General features: G+C 41.3%; 1 protein-coding gene across 1 annotated transcript in view; it reads left to right on the top strand.

Annotated features, from left to right (window-relative positions):
* Positions 1–12,732: 12,732 nt before the first annotated feature.
* si:ch211-225b11.1 (uncharacterized protein LOC561694 homolog) overlaps positions 12,733–18,735 on the top strand; it is a 29,313-nt gene continuing 23,310 nt past the window's right edge. Inside the window, exons 1-2 of the mRNA XM_049578206.1 lie at positions 12,733–13,339; positions 16,215–16,349. Coding sequence (XP_049434163.1) covers positions 13,120–13,339; positions 16,215–16,349 — 355 coding nt within the window. The 5' untranslated portion in view covers positions 12,733–13,119. The remainder of the gene's footprint in view (positions 13,340–16,214; positions 16,350–18,735) is intronic.

Below are 18,735 nucleotides of genomic sequence, written 5' to 3'. Positions count from 1 at the left end.
CCTGACAATTATAGTGAGATAAGAGTAGGAAGATGAAAATGTGTACACATGTGTAAGTTGCCCAGACACACAAAAAAGTATCTGCCACCAATGCTCTACTCCAAACAGGAAGTTGGCCATTTTGATTCAGATTTTTCAGTTTGGCGTTGATTTTGTGATTTCCACACTTTGTAATTTAACAAACTCTACAGATACAAAAACAACAATCAGTAGTCATTTATTTTTTTTTAGTTTTGTCAACAACTCCCTTTCCATGTCTGTGTTTCTAATTTGTTACAACATTATGGGTAACATTAATAGTCTCTAGGCTCTGGGGACCTGGGGGTGAGTGATGACCTGAGGCTCTGGTCAGCCAGCGACCCGACTCAGGACCAGTTTCTCTGCCTTTTGTTAGACGTGGTGGAGGTGGAGGTGGAAGTGACCACCACCTGTGCTTTTTTTCCACATGTTCATCTATTCAGCAGGATGTTAGGAGACTAGATGTGTGGTAATCAGCATCTGTTGGTGGTAAAAGCTACTCAAGCTGAAATAGCGACTGAGTAAACTTTTACTTTGTTTAATACACTGAACAAAAATATAAACGCACCACTTTTGTTTTTGCTCTCATTTTTCATGAGCTGAACTCAAAGATCTTAAACATTTTCTATACACACAAAAGACCATTTCCTCACAAATATTGTTCACAAATCTGTCTAAATCTGTGTTAGTGAGCACTTCTCCTTTGCCGCAATAATCCATCCCACCTCACAGGTGTGGCATATCACGATGCTGATTAGACAGCATGAATATTGCACAGGTGTGCCTTAGGCTGGCCACAATAAAAGGCCACTCTGAAATGTGCAGTTTTATCACACCGCACAATGCCACAGATGTCGCAAGTTTTGAGGGAGCGTGCAATTGGCATGCTGATTGCAGGAATGTCCACCAGAGCTGTTGCCTGTGAATTGAATGTTCATTTCTCTACCATAAGCCATCTCCAAAGGCGTTTCAGACAGTTTGGCAGTACATCCAACCGGCCTCACAACCACAGACCACGTGTAACCACACCAGCCCAGGACCTCCACATCCAGCATGTTCACCTCCAAGATCGTCTGAGACCAGCCACCGGACAGCTGCTGCAACAATCGGTTTGCATAACCAAAGAATTTCTGCACAAACTGTCAGAAACCGTCTCAGGGAAGCTCATCTGCATGCTCATCGTCCTCATCGGGGTCTCGACCTGACTGCAGTTCGTTGTCGTAACCAACTTGAGTGGGCAAATGCTCACATTCGATGGTGTCTGCGTTGGAGAGGTGTTCTCTTCATGGATGAATCCCAGTTTTCACTGTTCAGGGCAGATGGCAGACAGCATGTGAGGCGTCGTGTGGGGCGGTTTGCTGATGTCAACGCTGTGGATCGAGTGGCCCATGGTGGTGGTGGGGTTATGGTATGGGCAGGCGTATGTTATGGACAACGAACACAGGTGCATTTTATTGATGGCATTTTGAATGCACAGAGATATCGTGACGAGATCCTGAGGCCCATTGTTGTGCCATTCATCCACGACCATCACCTCATGTTGCAGCATGATAATGCACGGCCCCATGTTGCAAGGATCTGTACACAATTCCTGGAAGCTGAAAACATCCCAGTTCTTGCATGGCCAGCATACTCACCGGACACGTCACCCATTGAGCATGTTTGGGATGCTCTGGATTGGTGTATACGACAGCATGTTCCAGTTCCTGCCAATATCCAGCAACTTCGCGCAGCCATTGAAGAGGAGTGGACCAACATTCCACAGGCCACAATCAACAACCTGATCAACTCTATGCGAAGGAGATGCGTTGCACTGCGTGAGGCAAATGGTGGTCACACCAGATACTGACTGGTTTTCTGACCCCCCCCCCCCAAATAAAGCAAAACTGCGCATTTCAGAGTGACCTTTTATTGTAGCCAGCCTAAGGCACACCTGTGCAATATTCATGCTGTCTAATCAGCATCTTGATATACCACACCTGTGAGGTGGGATGGATTATCTCGGCAAAGGAGAAGTGCTCACTAACACAGATTTAGACAGATTTGTGAACAATATTTGTGAGGAAATGGTCTTTAGTGTGGATAGAAAATGTTTTAGATCTTTGAGTTCAGCTCATGAAAAATGGGAACAAAAACAAAAGTGGTGCGTTTATATTTTTGTTCAGTGTATGTGGAATATGAATAAAACTAAAGTGAGGAGCAATCATGGGTCTGTTTTTAAATTTCATTTTCACCCAATTATTAAAAACATAGAACAACATTTAATGACTTTCTCAAAGGCTAATATGAAAAGAAAGTGATGTTACATTTAATATGAGTTACGCTGTCAGTGATTCTTTTTATGACCATAGCTGTGTATTTTTTCCCGGAAGTTTTCTCCCCTGTTGTCATGGTGAATCATAGTATTGGAGCTCCATTGATGATGGCTTTATCACTAAGATGCTCAAGTCAAAAATGTCTTATCTTTTGACTGCTTGTCTCTGATATCTCCTAACAGTTTTCCAAGAAATTTCTGATACTTACTTTGAAACCGATGCTGCATACTCTGTAGTTCTTAGGCATAGAGCATGGCTGGCAGTGAATGCTTGAAAGACATAGCAACAGTAACCAAGGGAGCGGGGCTTAGCTAAGGATCATGTTATCTAATGACATTCCGTTTGGAGCTTCCACCTTGTTCCCCGACGCTGCGTTGTGATTGTTTGTCCCTCTTCACCGAAGGACACGGCAGTCATTACGGTAAGTGGTAGGAGCTTACTTGTAGCGTAAGTTAGTCATTTTGTGAATGTTGCTCGCGCTTCTGACATTATATGTGGGTTTGTATGCTATATAAACAAGGTGTGTACCTACATTATATCAATTGGAATGTATTGTCACTAGCTCAGCTCAGTAAGATACCGTAGCAGTTCGTTAGCGTAGCCGTTCGTTAGCAAAGCGGCTAGTTAGCGTAGCGGCTAGGTACCATAGGATTTACTTAGCCCCCAGCATCCTTCGACTCAGCCGGAGAGTGCGGTATTTTAGGTGTTGCGTCAGCTCACACTGGTTGTTTTTAAACTGTGGAATATTCAGTGATTAAATTGCAATGTTTTGCCATTAGCTTAGCTTAGTAATTTAACGTAACTTAGCGGGTAGTTAGCGTAGCGGCTAGTTAGCCGCCATCAATGGCGGTTTTAGGCGGGGGCCAGCAGGGGCCAGCAGGGGCCAGTGCCCCCGTAACTCCGAGTGCGGCCCCCCCTGTGGCCCCCCCGCCGAGGAGTCGGAGGGGGAACACGGAACTAAATCGTCTCAACAGGTTGCCGGTCGGACCACTTAAAGAGGCGCACCCAGTGAATCATGCAGAATACACCACACAAGAAGGAAAAGGGCCTGAGTTTTCTAGTGTTTAGTGTTTCCCATACATTGACTAATTTGCCCTGCCACAGTCTCCAAAAAATGGCCAGATATGAAATGCCTCCGGTAAATGAACGTCACTCTGTAGCGCACCGGCTGGAGCTCCTACTGGGAATTCTTCGGCTCCCCCCTCCCTCTCCCTCCCCGGCCTCACCACAGACGTCGCTCTCCTAGCGCTAATGTGAGCCTGAGTTGATAGAGCAGACCGCATTTCTAAGCGGAATATTGAGGAATACTGACATCCATTTCGTGAGCATTCTTGAAAACACCCAGAAAACATCAGTAGAGAATTGTGTGGCTGTATTTAAGACAACTCTGAGCCTGCACGGCAACATACAGCACCATTGAGGTAAGCTCTGAAAACTTTTTCCTTTTCATTTGACTCATGCCTGTCACATCATGTTTGTGTAGTGATGTGAAATACGATCGGGAGTTTTCATGGGTCTTTTATTTTGAAAATCGACTGGATACTCTCGTCTTTTCTGCGCGTGACTTCCTGTTTGACTCATTTGGTCTGTGCAAATTGACGCGCCGTCAGAAATAGACCCGGCGCGTAATTTTAGCGGAGCGGAGCGCCGAGCCGCTTCTAGGCCGCGGCTGGTGGAGCAGCTTCTTGAATGGCTGCTATTAGCTCCAGCACCCGCGCCTCGGCCGGATCGCGCACGCCACGGATCCAGTGGGTTGCTATAAATGGGCCTGTCCCAGAGGCATTCAACTACCTGAGGGCTTTTGAAATGCTCTGATTCAGGGTGCTGTACTTGCAAATCGAGAGGGAGGGAGGAAAGCAGTAATTTGTGCCTGTTTGTGTGTAATTTATTTGAATCTCACCTTTTGTTTTCCTTTCGTTTTGCGTATTTTGTATTGTTTTGCGTATCTGGAACTGTACTTGTGAGTGTGAGAATTTTAAAAGAATATTTTGTCTGCACATGATTTTAAATATTAAAATAGCCCTCCAGAGGCAGATCAGTACGTCAGTCATTTTTCTTTTGATTACTGAAATGTTTAACCACTAATACTTGGCCGTATTTTAAGTGTAACCCTTCACCATAACATACAACTAGTGTTTTTATCAGTAAAAATGGAACATTTTTCACACATAAAAAACACAAAGATGTTGAAATCTAGGCATATTCTGCCATCATAACTTTGCTCTCAGAATTCACCAGATTGATGCCTTTAAATCAAATACAAAATTTTCTCCCGGGGGAGCATGCCCCCGGACCTCCTTACACATATATGTATCTTATTGTTCAGACTTAGATATTTGACCATACTTGTATGTGCCCCTGTATCAAAAGGACTGGCCCTAGCTTGGCCCCCTCATTGAAACTGGCCTAGAACCGCCACTGGCCGCCATTGTTCTCTGACTCGGCCAGAGAGTGATGTGTTGTAACTTAGGGGAGAGGGGTGTCGAACGGAGCATTTTTTCGTATTTCCCTCTCTGCACAGAGATGCATTTATTTATAATAACCACATTTTATAGTGAACAACATACATATGTCCTCTACAAATCCTGACCATGTTTGCAAAGTTTGGATGAATGAGTCGCACTCAATCTAGCAGGAAACGAAGCTCATCTGCCTGTTTGCCTCCGCATGCAGGGATGAACAGATTCACGGTAGAATTAACCGCAAAACACGTAAATAACTTCATATTACTGGCGTGTAACACTCATTAATGCTTAAGCTGAGTCCTCTGGGAAATGAGAACGTCCAATTGAAATAATCTTCTCATGTTTAATGTCTGAAAATGAATTACATTTGTCCAATGCTCTGTGTGATATAGCCTACTGTGTTTAACAAAGTATGTTCCAATGCAATTAAAGCTTTATGTGTTTGTGGACATAATTGATTTAATAATAAAAGTAGACAGTATTTGAAGAAGAAGTTAGAATGCAGTGTGGTCGTGAAACTGTTTGGCCTTGTCAATCAAAAAAGTGTATCAGTTTTTTGTGTGTGTGTGTGTGTGTGTGTGTGTGTGTGGTAAGCTGCTGTCAATGTCAAATCATTAGTAAATTATCAGTTTGATTTTAATATGCTTAATAACTGGGTCTTTATACTTTTAGATGCCCCGTGGCAAGTCCTACTGTCGCTCTGGCGGCTAAGTGGAGGATGATGGAGCTATAGTTGGCCTCCAGTGACGCTGGTACATGTATGAGGCGTGCCTTCTTGAAATCAACTTTTCATGAATATCCTTGCTGTATGACTGAGTTAAACTCCTAACTTTGTGTATTTTTATAGTCCTGAAAAGTTCACATATTGTGTTGAAGTGCTTGAACTTTGAATTTGGTCTCCTTTTTTAAAAAAAAAACATTTTATGTTCATCCACAGCTTGTGGCACAGGGTGGTGCCACAAAGTGCACAAGCGGTCAATTTCTGAGCACACTGGGCGCCAGCATAAATTGGTCATTCCAGTTGAGGTCCCAGGCAAGACGGTATGTACAATTCATAAAGATTTCACTGATGATTAAAAGTTTTAGTTGTGTGTTTTCAGCCTAAAAGAAATCCTGTCTTTTGTTCCAGCTTGTTCTTCCTGTAGGGGCGTCCCATCTGCGCTCCCTTGCAGATGGGATTGTGCTGTTGCCAGAGAATTGCTACACCTTTGGCGTCATGTCCACTCCAGGGGCGTGCACTGACCAGCTCAGGACTGAGGATGAAAACGCTGTTCTTCCTCGGATCTCTGATGCTGTCTGTGTCATGGCCCCTAGCAACAACCTGACGGCCAGCAAGACGCCTAAGCAAGGAGGCATAGCTTTTGGCCAATACCTGGCCACTGTCTGCAGCGTCTGGCCGACTGCACAGGTAGGTTATTCATGTATTCTTTTTAATGAGGCTGATGTGTACAGGTCAATATGATTTTGTCATTAACCATTATTATTTTGTATAGGTCTTCGCTGGGACCTTGTCCCACACTTAACAGTCCCGGGGGATATCCAAGAGTTTTTCCGGCATGACACCGCGTGTCAGTACGTCTCGGTATGTTTGAAAATAATGATACACGGTTCTAAACAGTTTTATGAAGGCTTATGAGAATTATACAGTACAGGCCAAAAGTTTGGACACACCTTCTCATTCAATGCGTTTTCTTTATTTTCATGACTATTTACATTGTAGATTCTCACTGAAGGCATCAAAACTATGAATGAACACATGTGGAGTTATGTTCTTAACAAAAAAAGGTGAAATAACTGAAAACATGTTTTATATTCTAGTTTCTTCAAAATAGCCACCCTTTGCTCTGATTACTGCTTTGCACACTCTTGGCATTCTCTCCATGAGCTTCAAGAGGTAGTCACCTGAAATGGTTTTCCAACAGTCTTGAAGGAGTTCCCAGAGGTGTTTAGCACTTGTTGGCCCCTTTGCCTTCACTCTGAGGTCCAGCTCACCCCAAACCATCTCGATTGGGTTCAGGTCCGGTGACTGTGGAGGCCAGGTCATCTGCCGCAGCACTCCATCACTCTCCTTCTTGGTCAAATAGCCCTTACACAGCCTGGAGGTGTGTTTGGGGTCATTGTCCTGTTGAAAATAAATGATCCCAACTAAACGCAAACCGGATGGGATGGCATGTCGCTGCAGGATGCTGTGGTAGCCATGCTGGTTCAGTGTGCCTTCAATTTTGAATAAATCCCCAACAGTGTCACCAGCAAAACACCCCCACACCATCACACCTCCTCCTCCATGCTTCACAGTGGGAACCAGGCATGTGGAATCCATCCGGTCACCTTTTCTGCGTCTCACAAAGACACAGCAGTTGGAACCAAAGATCTCAAATTTGGACTCATCAGACCAAAGCACAGATTTCCACTGGTCTAATGTCCATTCCTTGTGTTTCTTGGCCCAAACAAATCTCTTCTGCTTGTTGCCTCTCCTTAGCAGTGGTTTCCTAGCAGCTATTTGACCATGAAGGCCTGATTCGCGCAGTCTCCTCTTGACAGTTGTTCTAGAGATGGGTCTGCTGCTAGAACTCTGTGTGGCATTCATCTGGTCTCTGATCTGAGCTGCTGTTAACTTGCGATTTCTGAGGCTGGTGACTCGGATGAACTTATCCTCAGAAGCAGAGGTGACTCTTGGTCTTCCTTTCCTGGGTTGGTCCTCATGTGTGCCAGTTTCGTTGTAGCGCTTGATGGTTTTTGCGACTCCACTTGGGGGCACATTTAAAGTTTTTGCAATTTTCCAGACTGACTGACCTTCATTTCTTAAAGTAATGATGGCCACTCGTTTTTCTTTAGTTAGTTGATTGGTTCTTACCATAATATGAATTTTAACAGTTGTCCAATAGGGCTGTCGGCTGTGTATTAACCTGACTTCTGCACAAAACAACTGAGGGTCCCAACCCCATTGATAAAGCAAGAAATTCCACTAATTAACCCTGATAAGGCACACCTGTGAAGTGGAAACCATTTCAGGTGACTACCTCTTGAAGCTCATCGAGAGAAAGCCAAGAGTGTGCAAAGCAGTAATCAGAGCAAAGGGTGGCTATTTTGAAGAAACTAGAATATAAAACATGTTTTCAGTTATTTCACCTTTTTTTGTTAAGTACATAACTCCACGTGTTCATTCATAGTTTTGATGCCTTCAGTGAGAATCTACAATGTAAATAGTCATGAAAATAAAGAAAACAAAGAAAACGCATTGAATGAGAAGGTGTGTCCAAACTTTTGGCCTGTACTGTATATTTTACATATAATTTCTGATATTATACCCATTATGATTTTCTAATAAGAAAGTTGACATTGCCATTTTAAAATGTGTTTTTCAAAAATTGTGTTTCTTTTCTTGTTCCTTTTTTTTTTTAAGGTGTGAAATATTTTCACCACGCTGACTGCTTCCCCCTGAACAACCGTAAGCTGTGGTGTTGTGATGGTGTAAGTAGAATATATTATTTTCATATCATAAATAGAAAATTATTCAACACAGTATGTTTGACAGTAAAAGTCACATTTTTCAAAATAATATTTAAATTTTTTTTTTGTCATTGTTTTGTGTTTGTAGGTGCACCCCAGTGATGACATGGGGATGCCTATCCTTGTGGAGTCGTTGTTGACTGCCACCAAACAGCACCTGGAGATACCAGCACCTAAGCCACAGGTGTCGCGCCCAGTGTCTCCCAAGCCTCTGCCAAAGATGGTTCCACGTGTGATTGAGGTGGGGGCCCCTCCTGAGTGGACGTCTGTACAGTCGGGCAGGAAGGTAAGAGACTGAACTTTGTAAATATGTTTCATGAAATAAAAATAAGGTTGTGAATTGATCCACTTTTTTTTTTTTTTTTTTTTTTGCTTTTTGTCATTACAGAGGAACCACTCTGAACATGAGCATGGCTCTGGTTCATCACAGAGATGAGTGGTTCATCATGTGGTATGTGATCTTTCATTTAACCATGATATTTACATAACAGTGATAGTTTGTGTGCTTTATCTAAGAAAATGACAAGTGTTAGAAATAATCTACATGTCTGTCAACACTGCCTTGCGAGAGTGTTTCATTTATATTGTATATGGATTACACTCGCGTAATATCACATAGGATTACGCTTGTGCGGGTCCTAGTCCTTTTTTTTGTTAACCAACTGGTCTTTTTGTGTGTGTTGGGGTAGTCTAGCTGTTCTTAAGTGCATTCACAAGACACCTGAAGAAGCCCATAGAGATACTGTTTGTGTGTCACAGAGGATAGTCAGGTGTCTGGTTATGACAAGTTCAAAGAGACAACTCCGTAGTTGTGGTTGGAGGAGAGTTCCTTGGGGGTAGTCTAGCTGTTATTTTAAGTGCATTCAATGGCACAAGACATGTCCCTGATCAAATATGTAATATAATTAATGTATGTAATAATTTGCAATAAAATTGTATGATGTTTTACACCCTGGTTTCACGTCTCACCTGAATACTGAACCATGATACTGAACTGGTAAATGGTAATGAATGGGACCGTTTCATCATCAGAAATTGTAAGAATATTGTAATTTAAGAGTAAAAGTCAAGGAATGAGTTGTTTATATGTAGTCATTGCTTAATAGTAAGACAAAAGTAATTAAGTGGTAATCATGTACAGTTTGAATAGTAATTCAAAAGGGTTTGTGTAGAAATAAAAAGTAATTCAATAGTGATGAGTAGTGATAAAACACTACATACGCAGAAGGATGTAGTAATTCCATAGGGATTGTGAAGGCATACAGCAGTAATTGTGTAAGCATTGTGTAGTAATTCAATGATAAATGTGAAGGAATGAGTAGTGATTATATAGTAATTTCCCAAAATCCAATAGTGAGACAGAAGTGATTAAGTGATAATCATGTACAGTTTCAATAGTAATTCGAAAGGGTTTGTGTAGAAATGAAAAGTAATTCAGTAGTGATAAAACACTACATACACAGAAAGATGTAGTAATTCCATAAGGATTGTGAAGACATACAGCAGTAAATGTGTAAGCATTGTGTAGTTATTCAATAATAAATGTGAAGGAATGAGTAGTGATTATATAGTAATTTCCCAAAATCCAATAGTGAGACAAAAGTAAGTAAGTAGCAATTGTGCAGGGATTTGAATAGGCATCATGTAGTAATTGTCAGTAGTGAAATCACCCAATACATTACTCATTACTATCCAAATCACTACACACCTCAATAGCAATCAAGTAGTGAAACAGTAGTTTTTGTGTAGGTATTTAGTAGTAGTGATGAGTAGTGATTCAGTAGTGTTTTTTCATGAGGACGTCACATACCATGTAGAACTTCAGATACTACAGTGGAGTAGCTGGTTTCTGGAACAACATGCCTGTCAGCTATTCCAAAGTTTGATATGTCTTCAGCATTTCCCATTTAAGCTTGTGGTGTCAGCCTGAGAGGGAGTGGCATTCAGGCAGACAATCACAGAATTAAACTGAAATAGCACGGACTGGTGTGAATCTGTCCCTCGGGCCACATCCAGAGTGCATGAAGACACGTGGTGATGCAAACATTCCTTTGCTTGCATAAGCAAAACAATACATCTAATCATTGTATTTGATGATAAGACGAGAATGTGACTGTTCAAGCTGTATGTACAGTACAGGCCAAAAGTTTGGACACACCTTCTCATTCAATGCGTTTTCTTTATTTTCATGACTATTTACATTGTAGATTCTCACTGAAGGCATCAAAACTATGAATGAACACGTGGAATTATGTACTTAACAAAAAAAGGTGAAATAACTGAAAACATGTTTTATATTCTAGTTTCTTCAAAATAGCCACCCTTTGCTCTGATTACTGCTTTGCACACTCTTGGCATTCTCTCCATGAGCTTCAAGAGGTAGTCACCTGAAATGGTTTCCACTTCACAGGTGTGCCTTATCAGGGTTAATTAGTGGAATTTCTTGCTTTATCAATGGGGTTGGGACCATCACTTGTGTTGTGCAAAAGTCAGGTTAATACACAGTTAACTGTTAAGAGGAGACTGCGCGAATCAGGCCTTCATGGTTAAATAGCTGCTAGGAAACCACTGCTAAGGAGAGGCAACAAGCAGAAGAGATTTGTTTGGGCCAAGAAACACAAGGAATGGACATTAGACCAGTGGAAATCTGTGCTTTGGTCTGATGAGTCCAAATTTGAGATCTTTGGTTCCAACCGCCGTGTCTTTGTGAGACGCAGAAAAGGTGAACGGATGGATTCCACATGCCTGGTTCCCACTGTGAAGCATGGAGGAGGAGGTGTGACGGTGTGGGGGTGTTTTGCTGGTGACACTGTTGGGGATTTATTCAAAATTGAAGGCACACTGAACCAGCATGGCTACCACAGCATCCTGCAGCGACATGCCATCCCATCCGGTTTGCGTTTAGTTGGACGATCATTTATTTTTCAACAGGACAATGACCCCAAACACACCTCCAGGCTGTGTAAGGGCTATTTGACCAAGAAGGAGAGTGATGGAGTGCTGCGGCAGATGACCTGGCCTCCACAGTCACCGGACCTGAACCCAATCGAGATGGTTTGGGGTGAGCTAGACCGCAGAATGAAGGCAAAGGGGCCAACAAGTGCTAAACACCTCTGGGAACTCCTTCAAGACTGTTGGAAAACCATTTCAGGTGACTACCTCTTGAAGCTCATCGAGAGAATGCCAAGAGTGTGCAAAGCAGTAATCAGAGCAAAGGGTGGCTATTTTGAAGAAACTAGAATATAAAACATGTTTTCAGTTATTTCACCTTTTTTTGTTAAGAACATAACTCCACATGTGTTCATTCATAGTTTTGATGCCTTCAGTGAGAATCTACAATGTAAATAGTCATGAAAATAAGGAAAACGCATTGAATGAGAAGGTGTGTCCAAACTTTTGGCCTGTACTGTATGTAACACCTATAGTCAAAATTTTACTTGACTAAAAAAAAACAGTAAATCGATAAACCATTCACTCACATATCGCACTACAAAGCAATACTTCATTACAAGTAATAGTAACATTTTAAGTTTTACTTAAAAATACAAATAAAACCAACAAGTATTATCACCTAAATGAACTTAAAATATCACAAGCAGCAGGCAGTGGAATGGCCCATGTCCCTGTTTTAGATTATTAGATCAGTATTATTAATGCATTTATGTGTAAGAAACAGTTTAATGTAGTTGGTCGAGGTGGATCTGTAACAGTGCATCATATCTTTTAAGATGATCATGTTTTTGTAACATTAACATTTACTACAGACAACTGCAAGCCAGTTCGCAAATACATAAAATGTGGAGCTACGACATTCTGCTGCCGGAAATACAGGATTCACGGGCCCCTGTCAGCCTTTAAAGGCACAAAGATGGTTTGGTTTACCCATGCCTTAGGATTCGTCTCTAAATGCAGCAACAGCCGAATGAGTGACTGCTCACACTGCTGAAGCACCAACGAACACTTGTCATGTCTTTCCTCCCAAAAAGGGAAGTCTAAGGGGAATAAAGTGGGGGTATAACGTTTACAGTAGGTTCAGTAGAGTCATAAATGAACATGCCAACTCCACGCTGTTGTTGAAGGGTTGATGGCACTTACCAAAAATTCAAGGACATGGGTTTCTTTTCAACACTGGAGGGACACATGAAAAAAGAAAATTTTGAGCATCAAACACTTTCCTGCATCCTGTTGTATTTTCATGCATCAATTTGTGCATCACTTTATCATGTGCATGTCTTTCAGTTTGTCAAAATAAAGGTCTTCTGGTACTTCATGTTTTTATGTTCATGTTCACATGCTCCAAATACTGAGGGGGCCGTGTCCCCTGTTTCCCCCATTGAAACCTACCCCTGTGCAAAAGCAACAAGGCTTTTATTTTGAAAGGAGGCGTGCCTTAGGCTCGCTAACTTACTTAACGGTGACCGAAGCAGCAAAGATGGTAAAGGAAATTTGCACCTCTGCCACATCACACAAGGCAGAGTTGGCTGAATGGGAACTAGTGCGTTAAAGGCTTAGCACGTGTATGTTGCGTTTTAGGCGCACCGTCTGAATGGTGCATTTATAGGCGTATATTGGAAATCTTGAGTCATTACTAATAACCAGACGTTCAGGAGGGTAATTCCGGGTCTGGACCACCATAGTGATTATTTGGTTTCGTTTCAGTTTGTACCGGGAGATAATTTACTAACATTACGAGTTCGGTTTATATTTAACGGGATCAGTCAGCCTATTCACCGGATGTACGATAAAGTGTAGCTCAGCATCGCCCATTGTGATATTAAAACCCGTCATTTTACTCTGATAGCTGAACCACGATGGAGGTCAGTGCCGAAAAATCAAAGATACTCTCTAATGAGAGAGACTATGCTCTGAAACCGTTAGACCACAAAGTGATCCCCGACAGCAGTGTGGGTGCAGAGACGCAGAGACCCACATGGAGTGGGCGGCTGGAGTTCATCCTGGCATCGGTGGGATACGCGGTGGGGCTGGGCAATGTCTGGAGGTTTCCTTACCTGTGCTACAGCAGCGGTGGAGGTAAGGCTGTCTAAGAGATCAGATCAGGGATGTTGGCTGTTATAATTCCTGATGTGCAAAACAATCTGCAGCAGGGGTGATACAGATATTATACAAATGTGCTTAGTGTGAAATAGGTTTCTATTTTTGCATAGGCTGCTTGAGAGTATTGCTGTTGTATAGCCATCAAATTTCAGAGATATCATGTAGTCCGGGACTTTACTTTTTACTATGACCTCAGTAATAATCATATAGCTGTATTTATACATTTCAGACAGTGTTACCAAGAATTACACATTAAAACGTCACAAAGGTAGAATTTATGGCTGTTGTACAGTTGTACCTAATAAAGCGGCCACTGAGTGTATATTAAATATAGTAATTCATGAATCTTGATTATGTACCAGTAATATGTCAAAGATTGTCATGCATCTACCATTCAGGCTGTCAAAGTATTTTAGCTTTATGAGATGAGGTAGTTACTTACACAGCCTTTAAAGTCTGAAGCATAAAAACAGTCACATACAAGATACAACTGAACTGCCACATTAATGCCTTTTCATAGGTCTGCAGTCTAAGTCATAACCAGGTTTATAACAACATAATTGGTTGACTGTAAGGAAAAATTAATTGGTGGTGCTGCGTAGTAAGTCTATCCTCAGCACAATTTTATTTTGAAATTAAGAGGGGGCTTGGGTCAGGATATCTGTCATCCATCCATTCAGTAAACCACTTACTTTGTTCAGACTTTTAGGTGGCTGGAGTCATTTGCAGCACATATTGGACAATGTGAGGCAGAGTAACCAAGTCTGTCACAGAGCTAACACATACAGAGAGAGAGAGATTCACACCTTAAAACTGACACAGCCACATTTTACATGACAGTAGAGTGTTTTCTCTTCAGATTATTAAAATGACGCCAAACACAGGAAGGATGTCAGAGATTTGTTAACTCTACCTTCATTAACAGACTCCAGATACAAATTATGTCTTGTCTCTCAGTCATTTCATAACATTATCTGTGTTGTGACCAAGAATGACTCAGCACATTTCAGCACAACATCTGTGTAGCTGTTGTTAAACAAGAAAGCTTCAGCACTTGATTGCCTTTATTTCAATAAATTGAGGTAAGCTATGTGACATATTTTAAGATGTGGTCAGGCAGTGTAGACCACCATCAGCCCTCAGCTTTACAAAACAAGAAGACATTCATGAATGATACTTGTTCAGATAACAGTGGGAGTCTTCCTCCTGAGATCAGAAAGTCTAAAGAATGTGTCTTTCATGATTAAATACCTCAACCCACAGAGACTTGTTTTGTTATGCAGTTGTTGTTATGTTGTTGTCATGCAGAAAGAGATTTGTTAAGCATTTATGATTGTTTAACCAGTGTACTGTAAATGTGCTACATGTAAACAATGACACAGCAGCTACCACAGGGCTATTGGAAGGAATTCCAGGAGTCTCACATAAATTGAACGGTAAAAAAAAAAATTACTAATCAGATCCTGACATTACTGTTTGAATGCATATTTCTTAAATGTTTTATAAATGTGTTGGCTAATGTTAGCAAATCTTGTCTTTATTGCCTTGCTGCTCCGTCTCATCAGACAGAGCACCCATAGTACGCTCTGTCACTCTGAGAGTGTGGTGTTCTGAACAACTGAACGGTAATGTTATATTCCAGAAGTGCTGAGAATGTATGAAGAGTCCAGTTTGTGCCTGTTTATGAGAGCGCTCTTGGCCTACCTGTGAAAACAAAATGCTTTTGTCATGTTTGATGAACAAGTTTTCTAAATCACAATGTCACATTCAATGTGCTAATGTAAACCTCTAAACTAGATTATTACTCAGCCAGACAGCTATCACTTGTTGGTGATTCCAAATGCTTGTTGATAATGTTGTAATGCCCTCTAGTGGACAGAACATGTAACAACCACATACTAGCCCTTTTTAGATAGGAGTTGTGCAAATTTGCAGGAAGGTCCAATCAGTCTTTTTTCAGCATTGGCAGTATAAAAACAAAATCAGGGAGTGGGGCAAAATGCCGCCTACCTACTTTTGTTTATACAGAATGCACTATTTTCTGGGCAATGGGGGGCGTGAGCAAGTAACAAAACGTGTAGCTAAGCGTGTGACGTAAACAGTGACGTGGGAGGGAAGCCGCGGCTAGTCAGTCTTTCGGCGATTCTCTCGTAAGTCAGCCCGTTGCTCACCGTTCCTGTCATCTGATGGTTAATGGCCTCTTCGTTTGCGAGGGCAAGGATGGCACGCAATTCCTTGTCTCCTCAGTTGCTCATCTTTACAGTGTCTGTCAGGTTTGCGTTTTCCTCTTGCTACTAGCTGCTTGCTAATTCCTGCTATCAGCTGTTTCCTGTTTATCCACCACCAGTGGCTCGCACATGCGGCATCATCAACAGCTCCTCCCATAAGTCTTCAACAGCCCCTCCCGTTGCGGAAGGGCACCTTTTTCTGTTTAAACTAAGAGGGTTCCGCCAATATGACTACATGACTACCCTATGAGGCTGAAAATTGGGCACCTCGGATCAACTCGCCAATCTGGCTCTGTGTGTCTAAACGCTCACAGCTTGCCGGCAAAACAGCCCAACATTCGCGGGAAAATCTGGCAATGTAAAAGGGGCTACTGATAGTGGTACTCGCAATGCTGCATCAGGCTATGTATACCATGTATTTAAAATAGCTAAAATCAGAGCTCTAAAATGTCCAAGAATAAGTTGAATAAAAAAATAATAAGGACTTATATTCAAATGAGATATTACCACAAGTTTGACAGCTCTGATATGTATCTTATGAGCCATCATTATGCCATTACTCAAACTTAGGAGGTACCAGTACTATCAGACACCCACTGTTCTTTTCTGTTGTCCCAATTCAGGTGCTTTTATGGTCCCTTATCTCATCATGGTGCTCCTGTGCGGCATTCCTCTGCTCTTCATGGAGTTTTCTGTTGGGCAGTACACTCGTTTAGGGCCAGTGCATGCTTTCGCCAAAATCTGTCCCTTGTTAAAAGGTGAGTGACTATCCAGGCCAAAGGCTCCTCTCATGTGACGGAGATGAACAGATGAACATCTGCTGAATTTTCCTTCATTTCCTCATTTTGGTGACAGTTTTGCAAAAAAAACACATATGTATATATATATATATATATATATATATATATATATTGCAGCAGTACACAGCAGCAGCTGTATGTATGCATGCATGCATCAGACACAGATGATAATTACTTTGCTCATTTAAAAAAAAAAGGGAACAATAATTTACCCGTTTACATTCACTCAGTATTAGACCTACAAATTCAAACTCAGATAAAATCAGATTGTTCCTGCAACTCTCATTTTATCAAGTAAAAAGATGATAAGACCACAGAAGTGAGAATACTTCCACCAGAGAAAGTAGAAGTTGAAAAATGGGTCAGGAATAAGGGTTCATTGTTTTTGTAATACAGTGGTAATTTCTTTGTATAGGTGTTACTATAAAACTGTTAAAACAGACTATTGTGGAACAAATTAAATCCCAAAGAAGTAAATTATTAACCATCAGTCCCAGAAATCCCAGGTGATCAATACAGTATGTAAACAGAGAGCTCCACTTTTTTTTAAACCACATTATCCACAGAGAGGACAAGGCATCAGATTTAAAAACTGTATAACCATGTGGTCCTGTCAACTAATCCAGATCATTTCATGAGAGGGTGACACATGTCTGTGTATCTAATATTTGCAACAAAAAGTGAAAATAAAAGATGAGACAAAATGTTGGCAGAATAGGTCATTGCTGTAGCTATGAAATAACTGTCAGCAGCAGAATTGTCTGTTAGGTTGTGAGTCAGTTGTACAAATGTTTGGGAAACAGCTAAGTAAATTGGGAAGCAAGAAATAAAAAAAGAATAAGTAGACAGTAGTGGTGTACCTAAATGTTACTTGCAGTAAATTTACAGCAATAAAAATGATGTGAAAGTTAGTATTTGTTAGTAATAGTTGTACAAAAACCCATGTGCCTTTGCTGCTCCCATCAGCACCATCGCAGGTACCCACAGGTACATAAAGAGAAATCTAGCAAGTACAGAGTACAGTAGACTTTTTTATAAGGGAGGACTGCAGTGTTACTCTGCTCAGTTTAGCTTGTAAAGCTGGTTCAGACACTTATTGTTCTCTTCTGGAGTGGAGATGCTTGACTGAATTGACAGAAATGTGGAAAAGCAAGTAAAACTCATGTTACGACAGTCCTCCAGTTTGCCTTGTGTCCATGCCCAAAACCGTCTTCTTCAGTTAAGGGGGCATTCAAGTTGCTGTGTCCTGCATAACATAGACGACAGCAAATTATAATATAGTTCTAATTTACAGTATACACAATATGCACATTTTTAAAGTAAAGGGGTATTTCTGATCTGATCTGTTCTTCTGGGCAAAAGATTTGTCCTCATGTGTTTTACCCAGAGGAAAAATGTTGAGGATGACAGATCTTTTTCTCAGGTTGTAACAAGCCTGCACTCTCACCACAGAGTGCTCCAGAGATAATGTTTTTCCTGTAGGCCATCGGGGAGGTTAGCATCAGCCTGGTTCCCTCTTCAAAAAGCCTATGAGGTTTTCCCATTTGATTTTGGTAATTGCAGGAAATACACTTTATGGCAATTGTTTTTTATGATACTTACGCATTTTGTTCAGCAAGATAATCTTCACAAGTAAACAGCACTTAATGATTTTTGAAGCCTAAATGCAATCGCCATAAGTAAAAAGCTAATGTTAAGCTATAAATGGACTACACCAAGGTTGCATGACTTAATGTTGCCACCAGTATGAGGCTGTAAAGCACATGATAATGTTCTCGCGTCTGCCTTTTTAAGACACATAAAAACTTCAAAATTCACTAGTAGGGTATTAACTGACATATTCTATGTGGTAGAACAAAATGTGAAAGCCTGTTAAGCTTGTATTAACCATGGACCTTATTTCAGGCATCTGACCAAAACCCACTGACTTTGAGACGAGGGAACTGGTAGTGCTAAAATGGTAACTTATTTGGGAGGTTTTAGGACTCATCCCTTGGGCACTCTTACAACAATGCATTCATTTCAGACTTGGATGTGCCATGCCAGTGGTTTTATATTGACTAGCCAGTGGGTATACTTTTCATAAATGATATTATGACTATAAGGGCTCATTTATGCTCAATGTTAGCTACAGAGACAGAGACAGATGGAGCCTTGTGTCTGTACTCTGCGTTCATTTCATACGTATTTGTGCATGTTTTCTGAAAGCTTACCAGAGATGGTGGAGGCAGTGTAGCATAGAAGCGAAATACAACCATAAGAGACGATGAAGGAATTTAAATAAAGGCGTCACAGAGCAAATCTGTAATATACTGAAAAGATTTCTCTGTCCACATGTTGCGAT

The sequence above is a fragment of the Epinephelus fuscoguttatus genome, linkage group LG6, assembly GCF_011397635.1.
Source record: "Epinephelus fuscoguttatus linkage group LG6, E.fuscoguttatus.final_Chr_v1".
Classification (NCBI taxonomy): domain Eukaryota; kingdom Metazoa; phylum Chordata; class Actinopteri; order Perciformes; family Serranidae; genus Epinephelus; species Epinephelus fuscoguttatus.
This window is presented reverse-complemented; position numbering and strand designations above follow the sequence as displayed.